This window comes from Antrostomus carolinensis, unplaced genomic scaffold, assembly GCF_000700745.2.
Source record: "Antrostomus carolinensis isolate BGI_N321 unplaced genomic scaffold, ASM70074v2 scaffold18441, whole genome shotgun sequence".
NCBI lineage: Eukaryota > Metazoa > Chordata > Aves > Caprimulgiformes > Caprimulgidae > Antrostomus > Antrostomus carolinensis.
In genome coordinates, this window is record NW_010296503.1 from 53664 (window position 1) to 78244 (window position 24581).

Below are 24581 nucleotides of genomic sequence, written 5' to 3' on the forward strand. Positions count from 1 at the left end.
ACCTTACTATCGGCATCCTGCCTGGATCAAACGTATTGCTGTTGGCAAGCCTGGGGAGAAGCTGTTTTTGGTGGAAGCTATGAGGCCTGGGGGAAGAACTGCAAAGCTGGAACTGGGGTGGTCACCTCAGTTCTGCACCCTGAACAAACAGACCGCTCTGTCCCACTCACAGTGCCACAGCTTCACGGCAAGCTACATGTCAACATCTTGACTGATCAATTTTTCAAGAGATCTGGTTTAGTGATACTGAAGTTATCTTAGCTTTCTTTTGCAATGGCCTACCTGGAGAAAGGGAACAGAGAATATTTTAGGCAAAAATCTCTAGCACTGTTACATTCAGACACATTTCAACATTATTATCTTCTTGATACCATGAGGTCCGATTTGAAAATGCTGGTCACCAGTGATTACAAAGAACAATAGAAATGAAAGAGCAACCCTCCCGCAATGAAAGGACTAGTGTTAAAACCCACGTGTGTGTAAACTCACTACAGATTTGCAACTGGAATCTGACAAAATGGATCTGAATCACTTTCTTGCCCTCCACTTTTCAGTCCATTTCATCAGCAAATTAGGTTAAATCTAATGGAAGGTTTTTTTTATTTTGTTTTTTTTGTGTTGTGTTTTGTGGTGTTGTTTTTTTTTTGTTTTTCATTTTTTGTAATTGTATTGTTACAGCCTGATCTGGTTCTGGGACCATAATTTGTATCCCTGTGGCTTTTTCTCAGTCCATGGCATTGGCAAGTTATTGAGAAGAAGCTTTTGTTGCCAACGTAGCGACGCAGTGCTGCTGGAAGCTGGGGGACACTGCTGAGTTGCAGCCTAGTCTCTGGTGTTGCAGTTTTACTGAGCTGTTGGTCTCGCTCTCCACAATCCAGGAGGAGTCTTTTCCCATGACGCTGAGACAGCCTGTGCTAGTGCAGCATATCCGCTCGTCCATGATCCCGCTGGTCTGCTCTGACAGGAGCTTGCTGCGGTTTAGCTGGGTCACCTCAGGTGCCTGACCCTGCAGGACAGCAGCTATGTGGTTCAGGAGATCTGTGAAGAATTCGGAAACACCCTCATAACCTGAAAAGAGCAAAAACGAAGGAGAGAAAAAAAAGGTAATTAAGTCATTTTCATAAGTTCTTTTGAAAGGCTTCTTCTACCAGTTTATTTCTTGGGCTGTCCTTGCCCTCCAAATGATAAAAAGGCTTATTTTCCGTGACATTATTTTGAGTGACTGCATGAGCAGGTTAGCATAAAGAGAAACAGAGACCATTGCTACAACAATACTTTTGTTCAAGGAGAAAAACTGTCACCTTTCAGATTTTCTGCTTCTTTTTCCTCCGAAGTATATATGTGTATACATAATTTTAGGCATACTCTATCATTTATTGCCAAGTCCAGTTTTTTTCCCTAAGTTACAAACTCTGTGGTATAATGTTGATATTTTCCACCTTGTTTCCAGGTTTACTACAGAAAGTAGCTCTAATGAAGACTCTTGAGTGTCTGGACCCTCTCTAGCATTTGCCCAGCAAGACCTTCAGTTAGGGAAGCCTCAGAGGACAGTGGGCTTGGCTTTATACCCTACAGAAAAGGCAGCTTCCCACTGTGTAAGAAGCAAGGTGGTGCTCATCTAATCCAACCTATCCTAACTTGGCACTTAAAACACGTTCCCCACTATGAGCAATGTCTGAAATAACACTTGAGGGACAGCAAACATATATCAACAATTCAGTATTTGGTACAAACACCAATCTTCTATTTCAGCACTGAAAGTACCCTTCTGCATGTTCCATTAATCAATTCCAGGCAATTTACAATGCAGAGTTTAACAACAAGCTTTGTGGCTAAAACAGCTGCTCAAATACCAGGAGACACGACATTTTTGGTGACACAAAAGTTATCCCTAGTTGTACAGAGCTTCTGACTCTATTTTAAACACTCTGGTACAAGTACAGTTTTATCATTGCATTAATTTTAAAGTTGAATCAGACATGCAATATATTAGTACAATGTCTTGAAATGGATCTTAACTGCTACTGCATTACCTAAAATTGTTATCTATTTGATTTAGTACTTGGAGATGACATATGACATTCAGTGTATTTAATGGGCTAGGCTGATTGTTTTAAAATGTCTATAAAAGTATTCTGAAAGTGGCCTGGTATTAATACAGGACACTGAAGCAATAAACAACAATTTAAAAGTCCCATGTGAATAGCACACATTCACAAAGCAGCATATGAGCAGAAGCAGAGACCACAAAGTAAATGCATGCTTTAAAACACTTTTAGTGATGTGATCACAGGGCAGAAGAGTCCCTCAGAACTATAAATAATTCAATTTTAATTTCCATTCCCCTATAAAGACCAACTTACTTCAGCAATAAAAACCTAGCTTCCTGAAAAACATAAGGTAAGAGGATAATTTCACCTTAAGATAAATGTGGTGACTGGTGTATTTATAACCCAATTATACATTGACCAATTAACGCTTATTTAGGCTGCTACATTGCTTTGGATTTTATTGCACTTGGTCACAATTCTCCTGGGTACTTAACAGGTCACACAAAACACCAGCAATGTGAGAGAACAGCTCATAGCTTTCCTTTCTCAAAGGCCCTTAAATAGATTCACAAAACAAATCAGCCATTTCAAAACATCAAGTTTCCCAGTGCCCCACATGATAATCCATCAGTCAGCAGGGGTGCAACTAGGATTCTTAGAGCCGGTCCTGGCAGCCAGAACAAGATCTCCACCTCTTTGACAGAGGTGCTTGTTATGGTTTCTTGCTTATGTAAAAGCCATGGGATTAGCCTTCAAATCTACTCAGAGTGCTTCAAACACCCCGGGAATAAGCCATCTCCATAGTAACAGCTTTAATATTCAGAGAGGAGATCCATAGTACCCTGGAGTGTTTAATGTCTGCTCACTGAAAACAAACCAGCCTTGTTTGAGGACACCTGGCACACTCACAAAGAAGTTGCTTTAAATATTTAATGGGAGTAAGGTGGCCAGTTACTCAGTCCTGAAATCAGCGGATGTTACAGCGTTAAGGAAGCTGTACCTATCAAGCAGGCTTCCTCTGTGCAAGCCCTCTGCACCCTGGGTGGAAAGGCCCAAATAATTCTGCCTGGATACTCAGAAGAAACTTCACACACTTGTAAAGAAGAAATATGAGGAAGGGAGGAAGAAAACCGGGGTGTCTCAACTCTTGAGCTACGGGATGCCTGGGGAAGACTACAAACTCTGTGGATATTGTCTCGCTCTGTTCACTCGCTGCTGCTGCAGACCTCTCAAATAAGGCAACTCTAAGACATCACTGTGCTGTGATGATAAGGAAATCAAGAAGGGCAGATTAAATCACACCTTTAGAAACTACTGGCAATGAATTCGGGGTTCACATCACACAAGGAATCAGTGGAATGATGTAAGTTTTTCATGCTTCACAAGCTGCAGGAATCGTGCTCCAGCAGGTACTGTCCCAGCACTGCCCACTGAAACCATTTTGGAAGTGCCAGTCTACAAGAGGCCTGAATTTTGCTATGTTGAAAACAGTCTTCAGGGTCCTCTGGCTGAGCATAGATAGGAAGGAAGTCCACCCAGAAATGCATCTGATAACAAGTACCTACTCCCCTGAGATTTGCAGAGTCAAGAAAAGCATATGAGCACTTTTTAAGCTAGCTTTAGAGAGGCTACCTGCCTGAGTTTTAGGAGACTCTCCCTGATCTGGCATGCTCCTTGCTCTTCTCCATCTTCCCTTGAGCAGAGAGAAACGGATAGCCCATGTCCTGCATTTGCAGCAGGATATTTACAAACGTGTCCAGATCTGATGCTTCCAGCTGCCACTTATATGCACACAGAACCAGCAGTTCACCTGCACTGGTGACAGGCTGCAGAACATGCGCTCAAGCTGCTGCTCAGGCTGGGGGAGCTCAGCCATGGCCACAGGACAGCAGGCTATGCAGAGCCTTTTCTCTCAGTTACCTGAGGTCAGACAAACATAAAACCCACAAGCTACGTGACAGTGCCTACAGTTCAATATCTCAGCTGGTAACCGCAGCTAAATATAGTCCTGATGGCTTCCTATAGAACAGGAGACACAACAGACCTTTAGATATTTATCTTTAAAATGTTTTCAAAGAGTTGCTGGTGCTAATGGAGCAGATAAAAGACAACATCCTCCTACAGGTACATCTGCTCTTAATTCTGACATTAATCTCAAGATGACATCCACAGAGTGGCAGGTTCATATGAGCTTCAAGCCTGGCAAACATAAAAGACAGTACACAAGGAAGCCAAACCTCCGGGCAGTTGAACAAGGCTTTGGTCAGGCCTGGCCCCAAGCCGTAGTGTGAGCTCCATGAAAGAGTCTGTGAATGCTCCTTAAAGGGCACCTCTTCCCCTCCCTTCCCCAAAGCAGTGGTGCAGAGATAATGCAGCAGGTTCCCGATGTGTCTAACTTGGCTCCAGCTTGGCTCCACTGCAACCCTTGCAGGACAGGATGACTTGAGGAAGAGAATCAAGGGCAAGCCCCTTCCTGGGACTGCACTGAGCCAGGGACAGTGAGATCCCACGGCTGATGCAGCCCATCAGTGACTTTTTTGAGCAGGGCCGAATGTGAACTTATCATTAGCAAGGTGCTTGCTCCATTCATGAAGCCAGCCCTTGAAGCTGCTGGCTCCATCCATGAAGCCAGCCCTTGAAGATGCTCAGCCTTTAATCACACTGGCCCTTGGAGGGAAGTGCAGCTGCCTAGGCTGAACATGCTTTTGGGCAACAGAGTATGCTGTGTTGAGATGCAACTTTTCTGTTGTATTTTACCTCATTGCTTCTTCTGACATCAGTAGCCCTTGAGAGCAGCTCATCTCTCTCAGTTCTGCTACTGCTTACAAATTTGAAGGTTGTTTTGTCTACCCCTAGCCTTCTCTCTTCCATTTGTCTGGTCTCTGCACTATCCTTTAGACTTTCTCCAACTGGTCTTCAACCTATCCCATGGTAATAAAGCCAGTAGCTACCTTCACTACCCACATGTTCACCACCAAAAAAAAACTTTTGTGAGGCACAATGTAGACCTGTGCATAAGAAGCTTCCCCATGCTCTCAAACCCCCTGCACATACTAAAACACTGTATTAATTCAATGTCTCTTCAAATACCAATTACTGTGTAGATTGAAACACAGGACTTCGGCTGAATATGAAAAAACTATTGCCTTAGAGTAGAAGCACAGCAGAGCGTGAGGCTGAAGGCAGTTCTACAAACTTCTGCCACAACAATAAGACATTACTCCTCTTTAAATAGTTAAGTTTGCCACTAGTTGTTCCCCAATCTGGACTTTTCCACATTTCAAGAAAAGGGGAACTTCAATCGGTGCAAAGTACTAAATCCGAAACAATACTTGAAAAAACCAAAAAACTCAAACGAACAAACTAAAATGCAGGATGCAGGATTGCAAAAGAATGTCTGTCCTGCATCACTGACTTCCAAGACCCAGTGTCTGAAATACAATCACATTCATAAAACTGATATGGTTCCATCTGACAGTCACTTTAGGTTGTTTTACTGCTCTTGGCAGAAGATTGTTTCTGTAGGTCTGCAGATTGCATCAACGCCATATGGCAGAACCAAGCTGCAAAGTGACCTGGGAATAGCAGGGCTGGAGTTTTGAAAGGAAGCCAGTCACTGTGGAGATAGACAGGCGAGGCACTACACGGCAGTAGTGGGACTGAGGACCTGGACTGAAAGATTAAGACGACTCAGGGCTCAGGGCAAGATCTCTAGATGTAAAGACACCTCAGCCACATGAAAACTCCAAGTCTTCAATGACAGGTTAAGCAAACAGCCTGAGCATGTCTCTGGAAACAAACATCTCTATTCAGCTAATGAGAGCAGATTCTCAAAGAGAAAAAATCTCATGCAAAACAGCATCAAATAAGATGATGTATTCTTTTCCTGTGTAGGGCCACTGAATTTAGCACCAGTGACAGATCATTATTGCCTCCCATTATACAACCTTACAACTCCTTTTAACAATTCTAGTGGTCAAGGAGCTTGTTTAGTTGGTTCCAAGATATATGTTGCACTAAAAAAACTGGAGGGCAAATTATACCCATTTCCACATGTTCTATCCTATTTTTACTCCAGGATCCACTTATGAGAATCTGCAAGGATATTAAACTCTTATACAGCAACTTCTGTGAACCTACAATTTTCCCATCTTCTTCAGTTTCCTGGTGGTGCTGCTTTTGTGCACAAAATGTCTTTTCATGGGGAATCAGTTTTAACAGGAAGAGATTTTCAAGGGAACAGTTTGCTGCTTCCACCCCCTCAAGACTTTTAATGGCACAGAGTCTAGAAAAAAATAAATCTTAAAAGGTTGTCCTAAAATAGAACTTATTATTCTTCTTTTCATCTTCAGAATGAGGGACAGGCCTAGAAAGGCCCGGTCCCAGCACACAGTCCCACGCTTCAGTTCCTGGGCATCCCTTTGCAGGGAAGGGCATGACAGCCATGTAACAGCTGGCCACTAAAATCTGACCGTATCTCCCAAAAGCTAATATTTCACTAACACGCTCCATATCTAGATTAGGCTTCTGCCCTTCCCACATAAAACAGTATCTGATCTCAGAACAATTTTGCTGCTGCTCTCCTGTCCCCCGTCTCAGAAGCAATGTTGTGAGACACCAGCAGTAAAACTTCACACTAAGAACGCAATGCATGGTTTCTACAAAGCATGAGTGGAAAGGCCTTTCTCACCTGGGAATGCATTTATATCAATGACTGCATGCTGCCCAGTCTGATTGTTAATGATGATATCAATTCCAAAGAGGGAAACTCCCAGAGCTTGCCGCAGCGCCTTAGAGATTTCCCGGATGACGTCGTCATTTGGCCGCTCAAATACTCCTTCGATTTTATCCAGCTATAGTGGAAAAAGACACATTACTAAGGGACTCCAAACCAGTCTTTTTAGTGGAAAGGTTAATTTTCAGAGGTTTCCAGGTGCATATCCACCAAATCTAATTGCAAAGAACCGGTGGCATGAAACAGAGAAAGACACCAAAGAGAAACTGCTTTCATAATTCAGAATCCTACCTATACTGGGAAGTTCACCTGCTCTAAAGCACCTAGTTCTTACTCTTCATACTGTTGCTGCTCCTCAAGAGACACAGCAATATAGGAATGAACAGAGAATCAGACTCACTATTTTAAGCACTAGGTCTACACCTTAAAAAACCAAATCCAGCTGGTGTGTTTAACCCTGTGCTGCAAATATTCTGGATATCATTCCGCTATATCAAAGATTAAGGCCTGTGTTAAAGAACTGATAAGCCAGACTCCTGCTGTCAGTTTCATTTGAGCCATACAACCCAACTCAGCTGATATCTTCAGGGCAGAGGCTAATTCAAAGGGGATATCTTTTATGGGAGTTTTCACTTATCAATTATACTACAAATATTTATTAGGATGAAAAACTCAAGGTTATTTATGGAATAAATAACTGGAAGATGCAATTTTTTAAAACTTTTTAAACAACAGGTTATGCAGCACGAGTACACCGTTATGCCTACAGGAGTGTGTGTGGAGTACGTATGTGTGCGAGAGAGATGGCAGGTAAACCACAGGAGCGTATAAGTGAAAGTACATTCAGCCATAAAGAGATTTATGACGAGCACAATTACAGCTTTAATATTTAGCATGCCCATCAGTGTTGCACAAAAATTTAATCATTGCTGACTATGAAACTATTCCCCAATAGAGCTTGTGAAACAGAAAAGAATCTGGAGGCTCAGAGATTGAAAGGACTCAGTCCTGTAAAGCGACTTTCACAGCAGCTGAGTGTCTGAGAACTTCTTAATTTTTACACATGCAAAGCTTATTAAAAGGACTGGTAATGCAAGCATGGAACTGTGCAGTGTGCTGGCACTGCTGGACTCGGACACCCAGAAACGGTCCCCTGGTCACAGCGCAGACAGCTACTGGCCCTCTGTGGTGGCCCTGCCCAATGCAATTTCTCTGCTTGAATTTTCACCATTTGTCTTTCCTCACAGAACTGAGTCCTAGAAGGATGATTTATGTTTATTAAGCTCTCTGGACAGGAAAAGGCCAGGTATTTGCATTCAGCACCTCCTTCTTCCCCTTGCCTAGATTAGCCCTGGGGAGCTCAGGCCTGGCAAGCAGCACAGGTCTGCTGCTGCATCAGTGCTTCCTCACCGGAGCTCGGTAAGGAAAACCAGGGGGGGACACAGTCATGCTGGTTCGTTGTACCAAACAGACCTCAGCCTGCAACACAGAAGCAGACAACTTGTGAAGGAGAGTCACTAGCCGCTAATGCTTCGATAAGAAAGGATTAGATAGTTTTCCAGCCGCGCTAGAGGAAAAAAGACCAAGTGTACTTACTGCTGTCAAGACAGATGAGGATTCCGGCTTTGAAACATTGTGGCTGTTGAAAAATATTGATTCTCTGTCTGGAATTAAAAGCAGGTTGTAAATAACTTTATACCAGATTTTAATTTGCAAAGGATTAGTGCAAGGAACAGTAGATGGCACTGCAGCCCGAGGAATCTCCTCCTGGTCCCCACCGGGCAGTCCCTGCCACCCACCCGCCCGCCAGCCCCTTCCCCCTGGCACTCAGCCACCACACAGGGCAGGGACCCCTTGCCGGGTCACCTGCCATTTTCAGACCTGGGACCACAGACAAATGGAACTGCACAGGGTTAACAGAAACCGGTTTTCTTACCTTCACCAGAGCTAATTAACTAAATTCAGTAAGACACTGAAGTTAATTTCTAGTAATCTGCTATACTCAAAGTGACAGTTCCAATAGGAAGGCATGTGACAGAAGGGAGAAGCTGCATTCACTGCAGCACCCAGGTACACCGAGACCCCTGTGAACCTGGGGAGGGCACTGCCACCACGGAGGAAAGCAGGAAATGCCATGGTCAGGACCTGCTCTCCCTTTGGAGGCACCATAGGAATGCAAAAGCCATCCTGAGGTGACAGGAGCCACTACCATACTGCAGTGGAAACCATGAGGAGAATTGTACCAGCACCTCCTGTCCCACTCCCTCTGTGCTGGGGGTTTTACTGGTGGGGAAAAATCCACCACAAGAAGTCTCCCATTGGGATTCCAACCACAGCAGATTGATGGCATTGTACAGACAAACCACATAGGAACATCTGGACCAAAGTGTCAGCACCCAAGTGGCACCAGCAATAGAGTATTTCTGCTCTGCTGGTCTCTCTGAGGGGACATTTAAGAGCAGCCTCAGGGTCGCATACAATAAAGATGGGGGAGCTGTGAAAAGCAAACCCAAATCCACTCCACAGTCTGGCACCACCATATACTGTTCTTGCCTTTCCTCCCATTGAGAAAGACCCTGTACGTTCAGACAGTCAGCTCCTGGGGTGCCTCACAGCTGCCAGATCTGCTTAATTGTCAGATCTGCCTAGTCAGGTGTCTGTAGCACAGGCCCCTTAAACTCTCCTGCTGAGGGTGAGAAAGCCAGACACTTACCCTGATCTGCCCACGAAACTTATTTTTATGTGGGCTTCCAGACAACTTTCAAGTCTTACACCAATAGATAAGACATTAGCTAAGGCATTTTTAGAAAGATGTCTTAAAAAGTTCTCTTCCAGAAAAAGTACAGATCAACTGTCCTAATAGTTCATATGAACACAAATTCTGTCCCACTTAATTTGATCAGGACATAGAGCAGACTTAAATGTAAATACAGGCTACATATCTACAGACAACGACTTTTACTGGGATCCTACTATACCCATACTAGCAAAATACCTATTTGTGTGCAGAATGCAATGGTGAGCACACATGGACATGCTAAGATCAGCAGAAAACCACTAAGAAAACTAACAAGAAATTGGCACTTGTTAACTCATCTGCTTTAGTTTGATACCTTTTCTCCTCCCATGCCCAACTCCTGGATTTTTCCAGTTGCAGGCAGATCATGTTCCCATCCATGCCCTGCTAATTCCTTCTTGCTTCAAGTACTGCTGCCTAGTGACATATAGGAAGACTACTGTCCTCATTGGCAAATCCATTCCTCCCTCCCTTCAACACAACTGGTATCTACAAACCAAAGGACATTTCCTACCGAGGTTTACAACACTGGGCCTCACATGAACAGAGAGGCTCGTTCAGGGGAGAGCACAAGTGATCTTTAAACACACATACACAATCAAGGTAAAAATAGGGAGAGGAAGTTCTGAAACGATGAAATCCAGGAAATTCTCTCCAAAGCACATTTATAAACAAACTCCGGAACAAATGACACATGAACTTACTGTGAAATTAGAGAATTTCTCTCCCTCTCCTCCTTTCCACATGACATAAAACACTGTTTCTACCAGGTAAGACTCAAGTTACCATTGCATAAATATTTACTATATGAATGTTATTTGTATGTATTCCAGAGCAGATGAGTTATCTCCCTTCCTATTGAAATAATACAGTAGAGGAAACATGGTATGTAAGAACCAGCTGCCTTCCCTTCAGCAGCCTTTTTGAATATATTTTTCTTTTGAGTTGTCTGCTGCCAAGGCTCCAAGAACTGACATTTCCTTGTAAATCAGTACAACATACCTGAGATTCCCGCAGAGAAGTTCTTTAAAGATGGTCTTTTCACCACTGTGTAGGATTCCCCAACCACGAAGACTTTATACAGCACGGCATTGTGATTGATGAAGCTCTGAATGACGCAAGGAGGGCGGACAGCTTTCAGGCCCTCCTGGTTGAAGATGATCGCCATCTGGAAACAGGCACACACGGTTGTGCACAAGTGTTCCAATAATTTCAAGCTTACCCATCACCTGACTAGCAGTGAGGGGGAACACCTACTGCTGGATATATATTGACCACATGTTAATTCCTTCTCAGCAGTTAGTCCTAGTTCATTATGTTTTATTTCACTGACACACAACTTTCCAACACTGCTGGCAGTGCAGCTTTCATTTTCAATTAACATTTTCTTCTCAGCTCTTTGCAATTTCATTTACTGCTTTTAGTTGGGAAGCTACTGCAACTGCAGGTGCACCAAAGGGTAAAACAATGGACCAACATAGATTACAAAGTTTGTATTGAATACAAGCACATATCATGAGAACAACAGAAGGAACAGCTCCATGTACTAACTATAAGAGTTCTTCCCCACAGCTCTGTTTCCTGTGGTTTGGTTTAGTCCAGTTGCAATGGCCTAAGCATCAGGGCTACACCCATATCATCAGAGAACTTTTTTCAGACTCTGGTAGTTCTTACTGCTAACAAATGCTGGCCTAATTATTTTCTTGGCTTGGTTTCACTCCATTGCTCCAAATGGACAGTCTTCTTGAAGGGACTGGAACAAATATGCCAAAAAGGAAGGCATTTACAGGGCCTGAATGATGAACAGCTGCCTCCCACAGCATGGAAGCGATGCTGATAGGTGCAGAGAAGTACTTTGATGAGCCAGTATATATTCAGAACATGCTACGTGGCTCTTTCCATCGATCCCTCCATTACCATGCTTGCATGCATATGTAATTATCCTAACTGCAGTGCCCCATTTTGTAGGTTTGTTGTTGGAGTATGGATGCTGCCATGGCTCCTACACAGAACCAGCAGCAAGCACCATTCTGGCACAGATGATGGAATTACTTTATACCAGTGTGCTCCTACACAGCAGTGAGGATAAACTTAGGTTTGCTCTCCATCCTCAAGGCCTTGGAAAAGCTACACTCTAGCTATCTGAATATTGACCTCTCTTCATTACTCCAGTGATGCTGGGCCCTGTCATCCAGGGTGGCAGAAGGGCATGTTGGTAGTCAGGTGAACAGGAGTAAGGACTGCTCAAGGTCAGAGAACATGGCATATGTTTTATCTTCCTTTCCTCTGGGCAAAAGGTAGGGGTGCTTTGGTAAGAGCACCTTCCCCCTCTGAAGAGCCTTGAAGAAAACAGCTAACCATCCACATCTTGAGCCTACCACCTACCTCAGTCAGGGTAGGATGCACAACACTTGCCAGAAAAGTTCCTAAGCATTGAAACACAAGTTTTTTCTTATGCCTGTTAATATTTTCTCACTGGCCTGCTTGGGCCTAGTGTTTTACTTGGGATGCAAGACAGTCCAGAGAAGCTAAGAGAATTCCTGTGGGTCCCACAGTGACTCCACAGCAATATACAGAATAAAACTGGAGCTTCCTGCCTCAGTATGGTGTGGATGAGTTATACTGCTTGCTCACTCTTACCATATGCTTCCTGTCAGTTTTTGTGCTTTCCGAGATTAGCTGTATCTTAATGAAGTCAGGGTCACTGGAAGGATTTTACAAAGAAACTTTACCACTTTGCACTCTCTCTCATACATTATATACGACCAGCTGCTCATTTGATGTACGTTGTATTTTCAGACTGAATTTTTGCTAACAACTTATTTTGTTCCTGTAACAAAAATAGTAAAAATAATAGGATTTGCTGTTCAAAAACATAGCCATGGTAAATTATGTAGTGATTACACGTTCACAGTTAAAAGTCTGAGCATATTTTTGTCCTTATTCCTCCTTATCTGGTAGACCACATCAGATCACATAATTGTCTGTATGCATGCACAATGACTCAGTAGGTAAACATTTTCAGAGTTCAAGTCAATGCGTGCATTCAATACCTACTTGCAACTGATATTCTTACTCTGCCTCTATTACACTAGATGCTATCTATCTGACAGAACAGAGCGAATTTGTGAGTGGTAACAACCTGTGCAAGAAACCTACTCTAACCAGCAGAATCGTCCATCAAAATGATTCACAGCAACAACAACATCATACCTCATATGTCTCTCACTGCTTGCAACAAACACTGCTCTCTTCCTCCTCCTGTATAGACTGCTGGCATTATAGCATCTACATCATCATACTGGCAAGAACTGTGCTGTTCTTACACTGTTCTCTTCAAATATTAGTTAATTAATCCCCACAAACCACTCCTTCATAAGAGGAGCAGGTACTTATCCTATTTTAGAAGTGCAGAAACCCAGAGCATTTATCTTCTGGGCACTGAACTGACCCAGGCTACTGGAAACCATGTGAAACTTCTCTTCTGCAAAGCTCTGTGCCAACAGCCCCATGGACTTGCACACAAGCCGTATAACTCCCATGGTGTTGTGTTATGCTGGCTCGCTGCAATGTCTCATGGTTTTTAGCATGCATTAATACAGCTTCAAGAGTTCGCTTGCAGCGTGCACTTGCTCTTTGTCATCCAGTACAGACCTGCTGTGTCTGGCAACAACATGGGAACAATACTTTATATCGTAATTTCCAAGCAGCATTCCTCATTATAAATGCAGAGCTCTTTTGAAGGCGAAACAGAACGTTTAGCACCAAGACTTTTTACTGACAATGTCCTTAAGGAATTCAGTCTCAAAATACAGTGATTCTCTGCCTTTTCTTTCCTGTCTACTCAACACTTATAAAAAGAGTCATTCTGGACACATTTCTTCAGGTTACGGGTCTCAGTGATGTCTCATGGCAGCTTTACCAAAGGTCAGTTATATTCTGACCTGTTGGCAGCTGGGAAGGACAACGTTCAGGCATCATCCCTGTTCAAGTCTAACAAACAGTGTTGGCAAAGTGGGGTTCAAGTGCTGAGCTGGCTGACATGACTTCTAGTGCAGAGGGCATGTAGAACTGTGGGACACCACAAGGAGACTAACAGCGTCTGGCTTAACTAGTTCATGTCTTCACAGCAAAATGCAGACTCTGCCAGCCTTGGCTGGACCCAAACCCAAACTCAACCCTGCACCCTCAGCTGTCCCTGTTAGCCAGTACTTGAACTTTCTAAACAGTCATCTCATGAAGAAAAGCAGGTTTCTGGTCGGGCTGTGTTCTAGTTCCAGTGTCAACTCTGCAGTGGAAACACCTCTACAGAAAATGAAACAATTTACCAAAAGCTGAAGAAGGAGTCATTAATAAAACAGGCAACAATTTCTTGCTTCTAGATCTATGCTCCATCTTTTAGATAGACTGTACTGTAAGCAGAGTATTTATTATACGCTTCCCTTGCCATTATTGACCATAAAATAGCAATTACAAGACAGTTCTCTGATCATATGTACACTTTTGGATCACTCCTGAGAACTCAGCAACTCCAAAAATGACTACTGCTACTACTACTATGTAAAGTACCACACAAGACTTCAAGCTTTTTTCCAGAGGTTCTCCTAGGCTCTACTCATAGGTTCCTGTGATAAAGTGCAGCCTAAAACTGTATTTTAGTCTAATTTTTTCCCAGAAAATTGAATCCTGGCAGGAGGTTGAGGTATGTCTGCAATGTATGAAAGCACAGCAAAGAATGATTCACCAGGGAAACGAAGTCTAAGCCTGACTGGGCAAGCACTGAAAGGTTCATGCATTTCAGGCTGCAGTTGCAGAGGAACCTTCTACAGAAAAATCAACAGGGAAGTGGGAGTTTTAAATTATTCACAACCCAGTCCCCAAGCGTTCTCAGGAGTGACAGCAAAAATTTATAGCGGCTGCTCCGGTAAACTAACAGGATTGTCTGTCATGTTTGTCAAATGATCCGAGCTAAGGCCTGCATGAAAAATCCAGCTGCATTTTTAAAAGAAAGTGTTGGTCACTCAAGATTTCAGCTGAGGCACTCTGCTTGTCTAGATTTACATTTTACTCCAGGGTCTTCACCTCTCAGAGACGCTGCAGCAACATACTGCACATTTCAGGAGCAGCTGGGAAACCTGGACCAATGACCATGTTGTTAACAAAGGAAGCCAGGCACTACAAGAGCCAGCAGCAAGGGCTGGATTCTCAAAACTGAGCTGTGGTAAGCAGGAAGGCAGGAAGCACAAATGGAAAAGAATTAAAACAGGACTCAGTTCACCTAAATTTAGAGGAAGCTAGGCTCACTCCTTCCAGGAATACACAACCATTTTAACTGCAATTGCATTACAGGAAAGAGGGAAAGCAGATAGTTCTACCAGCCCTGTTCTTCCCACAGCTCCAGCCATGTTATTACAACTGAACATGCCTAGAAACTGTCTCTATTTGCTACTCCCTTCCCCACAAGAAGAACCAGCTGGCCTTCACTCATACTTCTGCTTCATCTGCAGCACGAAATAATTTCTCACCTGTATCACATACATGCTGGAAAAGAAACATGGTGGGGTGGAAACATCACTTAGTGTGACCTCCCACCAAAGAAGAATCTGAATGAGTTTCCTTGCAGACAGAGCTGAGTGGAGACTACAAACTGCTAGAAGCAATTAGATGATAGCAGCTAGAAACTGCTAGAAAGAACTTCTATGTCAAGAGGTTAAAGTAATATTTAACTTCATTTCAGAAAAATCTGGAAAAATAATGATGGAATTAAACAAAAGAGAGTGGCGGGGGAAGGGAAGTCGTTTGGGCATAGCCCTCATTCTGCCTGCTACAGGATTGGAAAGCATCAGCCAAACCACCATGGGGGACTGGAAGCAGGAGGGTAAAACTGCAAAAGTTTTTTAACTCACCTCGTGAGAGTTGGTTCCATGGGCCACTCTGGTTTTACAAACTAGGTAAATAAAAAAAGAAACAAACAATGCACCAGTGAAACAGGACACACAAAACCCTATAAATCCATTCCCACCCACACATGCAGACACTGGAGTTCACCAAACCAAGGCATCGATTGTACCAGATATCAGTGAGAGTCTCTGCTTGAACAGTGCCCCCAGTCACTGCTATCACTTGGCTTGCTCCAAACCCTGCTCTTTCAACTCCTCCCTATAACTAAGCTGCAAGCAGAGGTCATTATTAGGACTGGACAGACGTGCAAAGCATCAGCTAAGAAGTTAGTACCAATATTGCCAGCCAGCCTACTCAGAGGGTATCTTCACAAGTATGTGATTTTGCCTGAGGCTGGAGCTACTTTATGGGTACCACAAAACACCGCTGTCCTGAAAAGAGGGAACTGGGACACAGTGGAAACCAACCTCTTCCTACCTCCCTGGTTTTGGGGAAGAGGAGGAAACCAAATTGGCTGAACCAAACTAAGATACAACATATTTTTCAGAGGCAACCACAGAGGGGGACAAAAAAACTAGAAAGAGCCCAGCAGTTCTTTCTCCTTCATATTCCTTATTTGTTCTATATATCCTGGTTCTCATCTCCATCCTAAAACCAGTGAGAAGTAAGAAAAAACATGCTCCTGCTATCATGAAACCAGAGAAGAGCTGAAGACCTTGGGACCCACCCAATGACTACAGCTGGTGTTATTTGTATGTTAAGCAAAGGAGATGAAAACTTGCAAGTAGTGAGGGAGTGGGTAGGACAAGACTTCTTTGGGGGTTGTTGGAAGTCAAATTGTCAGGGAAGAGGACAGGCAGCTATGAAAGGCAGATGACCTGCACTAGAGTCCAAAGTAAGTTGGTAATTTTAAATTTTGGAAAGTGGTATATGATGTCTCACAGACATATGCTCTGGAGAGCAGAAGCAGGTTTTTTTTGTTAGGTTGGGGATTTTTGGCTGTTTGTTTGGGGTTGAGAGAGAGAAGACAGAAAAAGCACTCCTACAATACCATGTTATATTGATTTTTAATGTTACTTTGTAATTTCATCAACATTTAGAGAGGTTGATTCAGGCCTTCTGAATATAGGGGCTACGCTACTGACTGGTGAGCACTAGCCAGCCTGTACTGAGAAGACAACGTGCACGGGTGAGGAAGGGAGGTCAAAGCCATTCAGTGGGCTTTAAATTACTGCTTCACAATCTAGCTTCAGGAGACCTGCCTCATTTGGGAGAGCGATGGCAGGGAGGGAAAAACATGCTTTTTCCACATGATTTTACCTCTGAACTTTACAAATGAGGCAAGCACCAAGGGAACAAACGCCGACTAACCAATTCTGCTCACTTTATACTGCAAGGAATCAAATAAAGGAATGAATTAAAGCACAAGGCCCTCAACGAAACTTACTACAAAGCACAAACAGTTCATAGCAGCTGTAGGCCCTTGGAGCCTGCTATCTATGGTGATTTTTACACTTTCTTCTACCCTCTAAGATTATATTTGTAGCCTGGGCCAGGGAATGGGAGGGATGGGTGAAAAAAGGCAGCAGTCAGCAAGGCAGTGGTTTTCTCAAGAAAAAGAATTAATGCAGCTGGCAGAAAAAACTTCTTGCACAAGTTCAGGGCAAGAGGCTAACTTTGTTAGAAATACTAGCATTTCCCAGGAACACGCTTACTGTAGCGAGGTGTTTAAAAAGTAAGGAACACCAATAAAAGGCAAAGTAAAAGCTGATAGGGAGAGGTTTTGTTCCACATTCCAAGCAGGCTACTTCAGAGCATATGTTTTAGGAAGGTTTTAACATCCCTGTCACTTTGGTAATAAAACTCACACTCCTACAGTGTTGGCTACGTCTTGGGGGGTGCATGTGCAATATTCGGAACCTACCAGAAGCACCAAGGAAAAGCCCATGTACATACTGAATGGGAATGCCAGTCCATTCTTCTCTATAAGCTGCAAGGTATCTTCTCCACAGGCACTTGTCAGCTCCATAAAGGGTGGTGAACAGATCCTCTCATCTGCAAGACAAAAAGAAGACTCACATAGAGACGAGGGGTTTAGCTTCTCAGCTGCATCATTACCAGCTCTCTCCATACTAACTGCTTCTTGATAGTCAGCTTTACTTCAACAGTTGATATTAAAGCACTGGGAAGATTACCAGCCAGGCCTGAATTTGGGTTTCTGGAAACACTTCAGAAGATGAAAGGCCCAATTTTCAGATAATCTAAATGGAAATATAAGGCCCATATTTTCACAGTTAGGCAGCAAAAACGATCACCTGCTTAGGAATATGTCACAAGACTCAGTGAGGTGAAAAGCAATTGGGATCTTAGGTCTTAACATTATGCCTTCAAGCATAATTTTCTAAAGCATTTTAGAAAAACCTGAATGGTCAGCAAGTGTGGCTGGAGTAGGCAGTCTCACAAAGCCATCACTACTGTAGGGCATCTCAGGTGGCAGATTCCAGTGTGGATTTACTTCAGCCAAGCTGCCAGCCACGTAATACATCCCACTGTCCATTGGGACCTCTCTGCCACAAAACCAGTGCTCATTTGGTCTGGCAAAGCCAGTCAGAGCACCGCTAAGACACTGAGACACCTTGGCAAGACTGCTCAGTGGACGTTGGTTAAAGAGAAAAAACACAGGAAACCATGGTAAAATTTAACAGAGTATGTCTGCTTCAGGGTGTTTCTGCTGATGTTGTGCCTGTTCACATGGGGTTGTGGGAAGGCTGGAGTCAAAACCCAGCCCTCTCAGTGACTCAGTAGCTTGAATTGCTCTAGGATTCACATCCTGTTCACTGTAGGAGAACTTTTATCCCTCTAGGAATGCAGCAGGAAAGAGTTAAAGCACTGTAGAACTCAAAGCACTTGAGCATAAATTTGCACCACTTGAGAGCGCTGGGTTGCAATTTCAACTGCTCCAGCCATGGCTCTGGAGCAGGTCAGCAGGCCCAAAGACTTTCAGGCAAAAGCTGCATGCACATTGACTAAGTCAAAGCAAGAACATCACCCACGTAAGAGCAACTGTCCAACGTAAATCCTCAATGAGCACAGTGTTAAAAGAAAGGACTGCCATGGAGTTTGAGCTATGGCCAGGTTAACTTTGGAGTTTGAAATGAGTTATAACTTGAGTTAGCTGTGCAGTACTGAACTGCAATTCAGAATGTGTCTCTGAAAACTCACTTCTAAGGCTTATTTCAAGTGAAACAGTGTGATACCCTCCTCCAAGAAGCAACTGGAGATCAGCACAAATAATGGGAGCAACTATATCTGGTAAACTCAAGTCATAGGTTTACATTAACCAACGACTTGTCTTGAACATAAGCAAAACATGACTGTTACATCTATCCCAGTGAGCACAGAGAATCCAAACAGGGGGAGGCTATGCTGTACAGATGGTGCAGAAGCTGAAAAGTACACGTAAACTAAAACCTCAGCAAAACTATCTGTATCTTCTGAGAGACATAAGCCCAGAAACCACTTTATAAGCATTGTCTAGATTAATGCTTTTCACTTCATTGTATGTATACGTTTATGCACGTTTCCTCACACAGAAGAGAAAGTTGAATCACTGAAAATAAGAGAGGCAAAACTCTGAATTTTGGTATACATATCTCAATACATGCTTCAATGCTCCGCGCATATCTGAGAACTCTAGCCATTAGCAATACTGCTGCTACAAAAAGTTTTCTGTGAAAAGAAAAGACTACATTCACACATCCTAAAAGTAGTAGAAAGATTTGATGCTTCCAGGTCAACCTCTACAAAGCTAAACAAAACAGCCAAGACTTCAAAGGTTTCAGTTCACTGCTATGAAAACAGAAAGCAGCATCCAAAAGTGACAGGTACTGTAATATTTACAAGCCTTTGCCAGAGCAAAAGTTCCTTAGTTGGATGAATTTAAGGAATCAGATTTAGTTTACAGATACTTGGTAACAACTTTGGCTTGGCAGCTCTCCCACCCATATGCTTAAGGCTCACAAATAACTTTGCCTTCAGAGTGCAGATGCAGAGGGACGTATGGTTCCATCTCACTTCCCTCCCTTTCTCTCCCATGCAAACAGGAACAGGAGACAAGGAGGATTCAGCGTTCCTGCCAATTACATGACACTTGCATGGGGAGCTGAAAGAAGGGGCACAGTGATTTCTTTGAGTTTGTACTTAGAAAAGAGCACCTGGATCAACAAAAATTAGCAGAGAAGACTCTTAGCATCTCAAAGTGCTCCTGCTGACTTTGCACAGCACTAGCATTTTCTCCACCAGGAATGTAATTCTAGCCCACTGAAGCCTCTAACACAGACCATTAATTCACAGCCAGACCTGAGGACAAACAAACCCCCACTCAACATAAGATTTCAGTATGACCTACAGCTAGAAAGCTGCTGCTCTGAGTTTAATTGCACACATTGCAATTCTGAAGGTAGCTGTAGGTTTTAAAAAAAGTCCTCCAGCTGCCAGTGATGATCATCTCCTCCTTCCCAGGGTGGCAAACACACACTGAAGCTTTCTCTCATCACCAAGCTCCTGCTATCAGAGCGACAAGCAGTCTCAGCACACCTATGAGGTCCAGGACAAACCTAACTCAGTGGCTGAGGGTCAACAATCTCAGTACTCTTTTACATCAGCATAGAACTACACCATACAATCCACGAAGTGCAAACAAACAGCCAGTGGTACATCAAACCCTCTCCTCCTGCCGAGGTAAGCTGCTTTAGCAGGATCTTACTGAGTTGTGGTCAGGCACTGGACCCTTGGCCATTGTTACTGCTTCTTCACAAGCCAGCAGTGACCAGTCACCATGGGAAACCATTGCCAAAAAGGACAACAATAAATACACAAACAAATAAACATAACAGTATAGAGGTGAGAATGGGAGACATGAGTCTGGCCCTACTGCTGATACTTCGAATTGACGCTACAGCCTAACCCTCCAGTCTAAAACTGAGCAATATTCTCATTTTCATCAGAGAGCCCTAGTGAGGATGAAGCACTTTATAAAAGCAGTTTGAAAACAATTAAAGTATGAGGCCACAGCTATGGCATGCCTCCCACAGAGCTGCGTTAGCCATGCACTGCTAGCAGAAGTGACTTTTGATGGGTGTCAGGACACAGAGCTGATACAACCCAGAACCCGCACAAGGAGCCAAGGCTGTTGCTTTTCTACCATCGGCACTCAGCTCTTAGCTGTGCATTGGGATGATGCTGCCTGGAAGAGACTTCTTCTAAAACAACAAGTTTGGAAAAGACTCTGCCTCATCTTCCATCCTTGGTTACATACAAGTGCCCCTAGTTCCCAAGAGATTGTTACAAATTCAATTTCTATGCTTTACACTTTGGATCTGAAACTAAAACTCGGGCACTTTCTCTCTCCCTTTGGCTACATACGTTGAATTGCACGATGAACAGATAACCATAATTATTTACCCTATCTTTATGTACCCTTTACTGAACCAAAGATATTACCAGGAAAAATCTTTCCATAAGTCAAAGGACTGCTGTGATATAGGAGGCTGTACGTTTTCATAAGGCACACTTACAGAGTGGTATTTCTTTCTTTTTCCAAGAGCCTTTGAAATATGGCCAGGCCTCCAGGTAGCCCATGCCAGGTCCAGAACTGCCAATTTAACAGCAACAAGGAAAGACTCTTCGGATCACGAGAGGGTTGAGCTCTCACTTCAGACAAGTACCAAAAGTATCTATAGCACTTTTGTTGTTAGAAACAACACATCATAATTAAATTTAAAAGTCAAAATGCTGTCACTGTGTTCCTCCCTTGTCTTTGTCCTAATTTTTATTGGATGCCTTGGCACAAACTTTACGGCGTCTGCTTTCTGTATTTTCCTTAAATGATTCCCCCTTCAAGATTATCTGATCTCTCCTCTTTTTTTACTTTCTGCATTTTTTTCTCACCCCCATTCCCACTTCTTCTCTATGCTGGTCTTTTTTTCAACTGTTGTTTCTGTTCTTCCACTGCTACCTTCACTTCATCCCTCCACTGTCTTTGAATGGAGATGAGATCACGGCTGAGATCATGGTTACTGCGAGTGCAGGGGAAGCAGGGGACCTCGGAAGACAGCAGGGAAGCTGGCACTAACAAGTCAGGGGTGACAGGCAGCAATCGCCTCCCTCCGCACAGTGTCGGGGTGGTCAGTGCTGGCACGTCTGGGGTGAGCTTTGCCAGAGCAGTGCTCACTGCCATGGAGAAACAACGTTGTTATCAAGGCGGAAAACATGAAGGCCAGTTCACAGGAGGAGTAACACAGCTAACCAACAAGAGAGAGGTGAGACAGTACTCAAAGCAGGGTGCTGGTGCCAAGGAGGGGATTATTCCGGATGAAGTTCAACAACAGTGACAGGAACAATGGGATGTGAAGATGGGGAATATGCAGACTAAATACTGTCTGGGGAAAAAAAGCTTTCTGGCAGTGAGAACTGGCGGAAATCTTTATGCTTGGGATTTGGCTTTAGTATGAGATGTTGAACAGTGCTCCTCTTCCCAGGGCCTGTGCACCACTGTTGGCCTGTAGACAGACTGCCCAACAGTTACAGGATACCCAAGCCCCCAAAAGAAAGAAGGCACAAGAAACCCAACATGGAACACGTGCTGCCATACTGCAGGCAGGCAAAATAGATCGAGGAAAAATAAGAGTAACAAACAGCTGTTCCCTGCTGAAAAAACGTGACAGTAAATGGAAATCACTGTGACACGGCTGTACCAGACAGTCCCTGGATGGTTTTCAGTGAAGGCAAGTGGGCGTTGCACTGTAAGAGGTACTGACAAAGAGGGCAGCTCTGGATAACTGGGAAAATCAAAACCAAAAAACCAGAACAGATGAAGCATAAAGTAGTTTCCTATTCAGATTTCTTTGGTCCTTATGATTTTGGAGAGAAAAGACAAGAAATAATAAATCGCAGACCCAGTGTTCTGCATTCACAGATCAGCAAAATGCATTTATCTCTCTCCAGAAAAGGAGTTTAAAAACAGAGTTCATGGTCAGAGATTTTCTGTAAGGACAACTCAAAATCTGTGGCTAGGACAAAAAATCTTGAGTAGGATACTGCCTATTCAGATTTGCAGTCTCGACATGTCTCCCTACCTAGTAATTCACCATCCTTTACTACCTAACCTAGGGATTAGGAAGCAGGGCAGACAGGCTGAAGAACCAGTATTTATTCCCAGCACCACCAACCTCTTGCCACAAGACCATGACCAAATCATCAAACGTCTTATCTCTGCATCTCCATTTGCGATGTGGGGAGAAGGCTTTGCCTCCCCTTGGTAACGGGAGGCTTTATGAAGCTGGTTTAAGGAGAGTTTCAGGAAAAAGACTTTTTGATGCTACTGGGGTCATTACCAGAGCTGAACAAACTACCTGTTTGAAGCTTCAGTCATCATCCAATGCTCATGTAGCAAATGTAAGCCTTAAGCTATCTGAATCATTTACAGCAGATTGTATCAAACTCTAAGCTTCTTTCTTTGTTGAGAAAAGTCACTTTTTAATAGAATTGTTGGCTCCATAATTTGAAAACACTTAAGCCCCTTTAAAAATAAACCTATTTTCAGTAAACTGTTTCCACCAGCTTGCACCACTACACTGTGCTCCTGGGGGGATAGAGAGGATGCACAGGCAGGGCAACGTTGTTTTCTCCTAATACAATAAGGGGAGGAAATCTGAACTTCCATGTTACCCCTGCCTCGTAAGTTCATTTCCAACCAAAAAAACAACCAACTAAACAGAGAAGCTGGCAGGTTCTTTTTTTAGCATGCAGCTGAACCTTATCTTGAAGGTATCTTAACTTCAATCACTATGTGACTGTGGTTTTTTGCCCTTCAGAATCTCTTTAATGACTGTAAACTTATCATAGCTTTGAACTGTCACTTCTGCTAAGGTCAAAAGTTGGTATGTCAAGGAGTCAGCCAAGCTAAATCAATCCACAAATTCACAGCAGGCCAGTCTCTATTATCTGGAAGAACCCCTTCCCCGCTCCTTCCTCTAGTAGATAATTTCTCAGTTGAAGCTTCATAAACTAAACAACTCTACAGAGTGTTCAATCAGGTTTATTCTAGCACTTATGAGCTGTATTAAAAATACTCTCAAGTTGTTTTCCCTTCTCCTCAGATGCGTGTGCATGAGGAACACCGGCAGAACAGATTTAGTTCAAATGTATGTCAATCTGTATTCATCACTGAGAAATCAACTCCTAACTGAATACTCATGTGTTTGCATTTTCCTTTTGTGTCTGTGGGGAGGAATTCCAGTTCTCATGATAAAGCAGCTGTACTTGGGCACCATTTGAGAGCACATTCCAACGACACAAGAGGGCAGAGCAGACTCAGCTTTGAGGGCACGATGCTAACCTTACCCTAGCTTGACATACAAGGAATTGTGTGCTGTCTGTGTTAAATGGAACATCTGCAGAGCAACACTGTTCAATTCTAATAAAGTAGTGATTTTGAAGTATCTGAGCAGCAGGTAAGGAAATCTCAGTGCAAACAAGCATTCGGCTTACTCGTGGTGATGGAGCCTCACAGGTACCTGGCAGTAGAGGAGTACAGATACATACCTTCAGTTAAAACAGACCTGTGGTGAAACGCATTCATTTACACAGTCCAGTAAAGCGAGCTCAGGGCAACGTAACAAGTTAAGAGGTGAAAGATTATTTCATTCAGGAGACAGAGTAAAGGCTGAGAGATGTGTGTTCATCATCAAATAGCCTCATTTTTCAGTAGGTAAGAACAGCTACCCACCACCTTGCAAATACAAGGGACAGAAAGCTTTGCAGTTGAATTTAAAATAACAAGCACAACTCCAATTATTAAAACACATGACTTTAGATGTTTGAAAAATGCAGCGTTTTGGCTGTGTTTATACATTTACTGTGCACGAGAACTAAAGCCTTTTTCCTGCAGTTTGACAGGATTACCCAAGAGACTGGATTATCTACCAACTTCAGTTCACCCTCTTCCACTGTTTTTCAGGCTTCTCAGCAGCATCATATGCAAAGGCCCTTAAGGAGGCACCCCGGCACACCTGACCACAGACAAACGATGTAAATG

General features: G+C 43.3%; 1 protein-coding gene across 1 annotated transcript in view; it reads right to left on the reverse strand.

The window, feature by feature from the left end:
* Positions 1-640: 640 nt before the first annotated feature.
* Positions 641-24581, reverse strand: part of ITPK1 (inositol-tetrakisphosphate 1-kinase) — a gene marked incomplete at its 5' end in the record, with an annotated part of 70373 nt that continues 46432 nt past the window's right edge. The window contains 6 exons of the mRNA XM_010178322.1: positions 641-1068; positions 6742-6904; positions 8383-8450; positions 10586-10751; positions 15490-15530; positions 17441-17539. Coding sequence (XP_010176624.1) covers positions 746-1068; positions 6742-6904; positions 8383-8450; positions 10586-10751; positions 15490-15530; positions 17441-17539 — 860 coding nt within the window. The remainder of the gene's footprint in view (positions 1069-6741; positions 6905-8382; positions 8451-10585; positions 10752-15489; positions 15531-17440; positions 17540-24581) is intronic.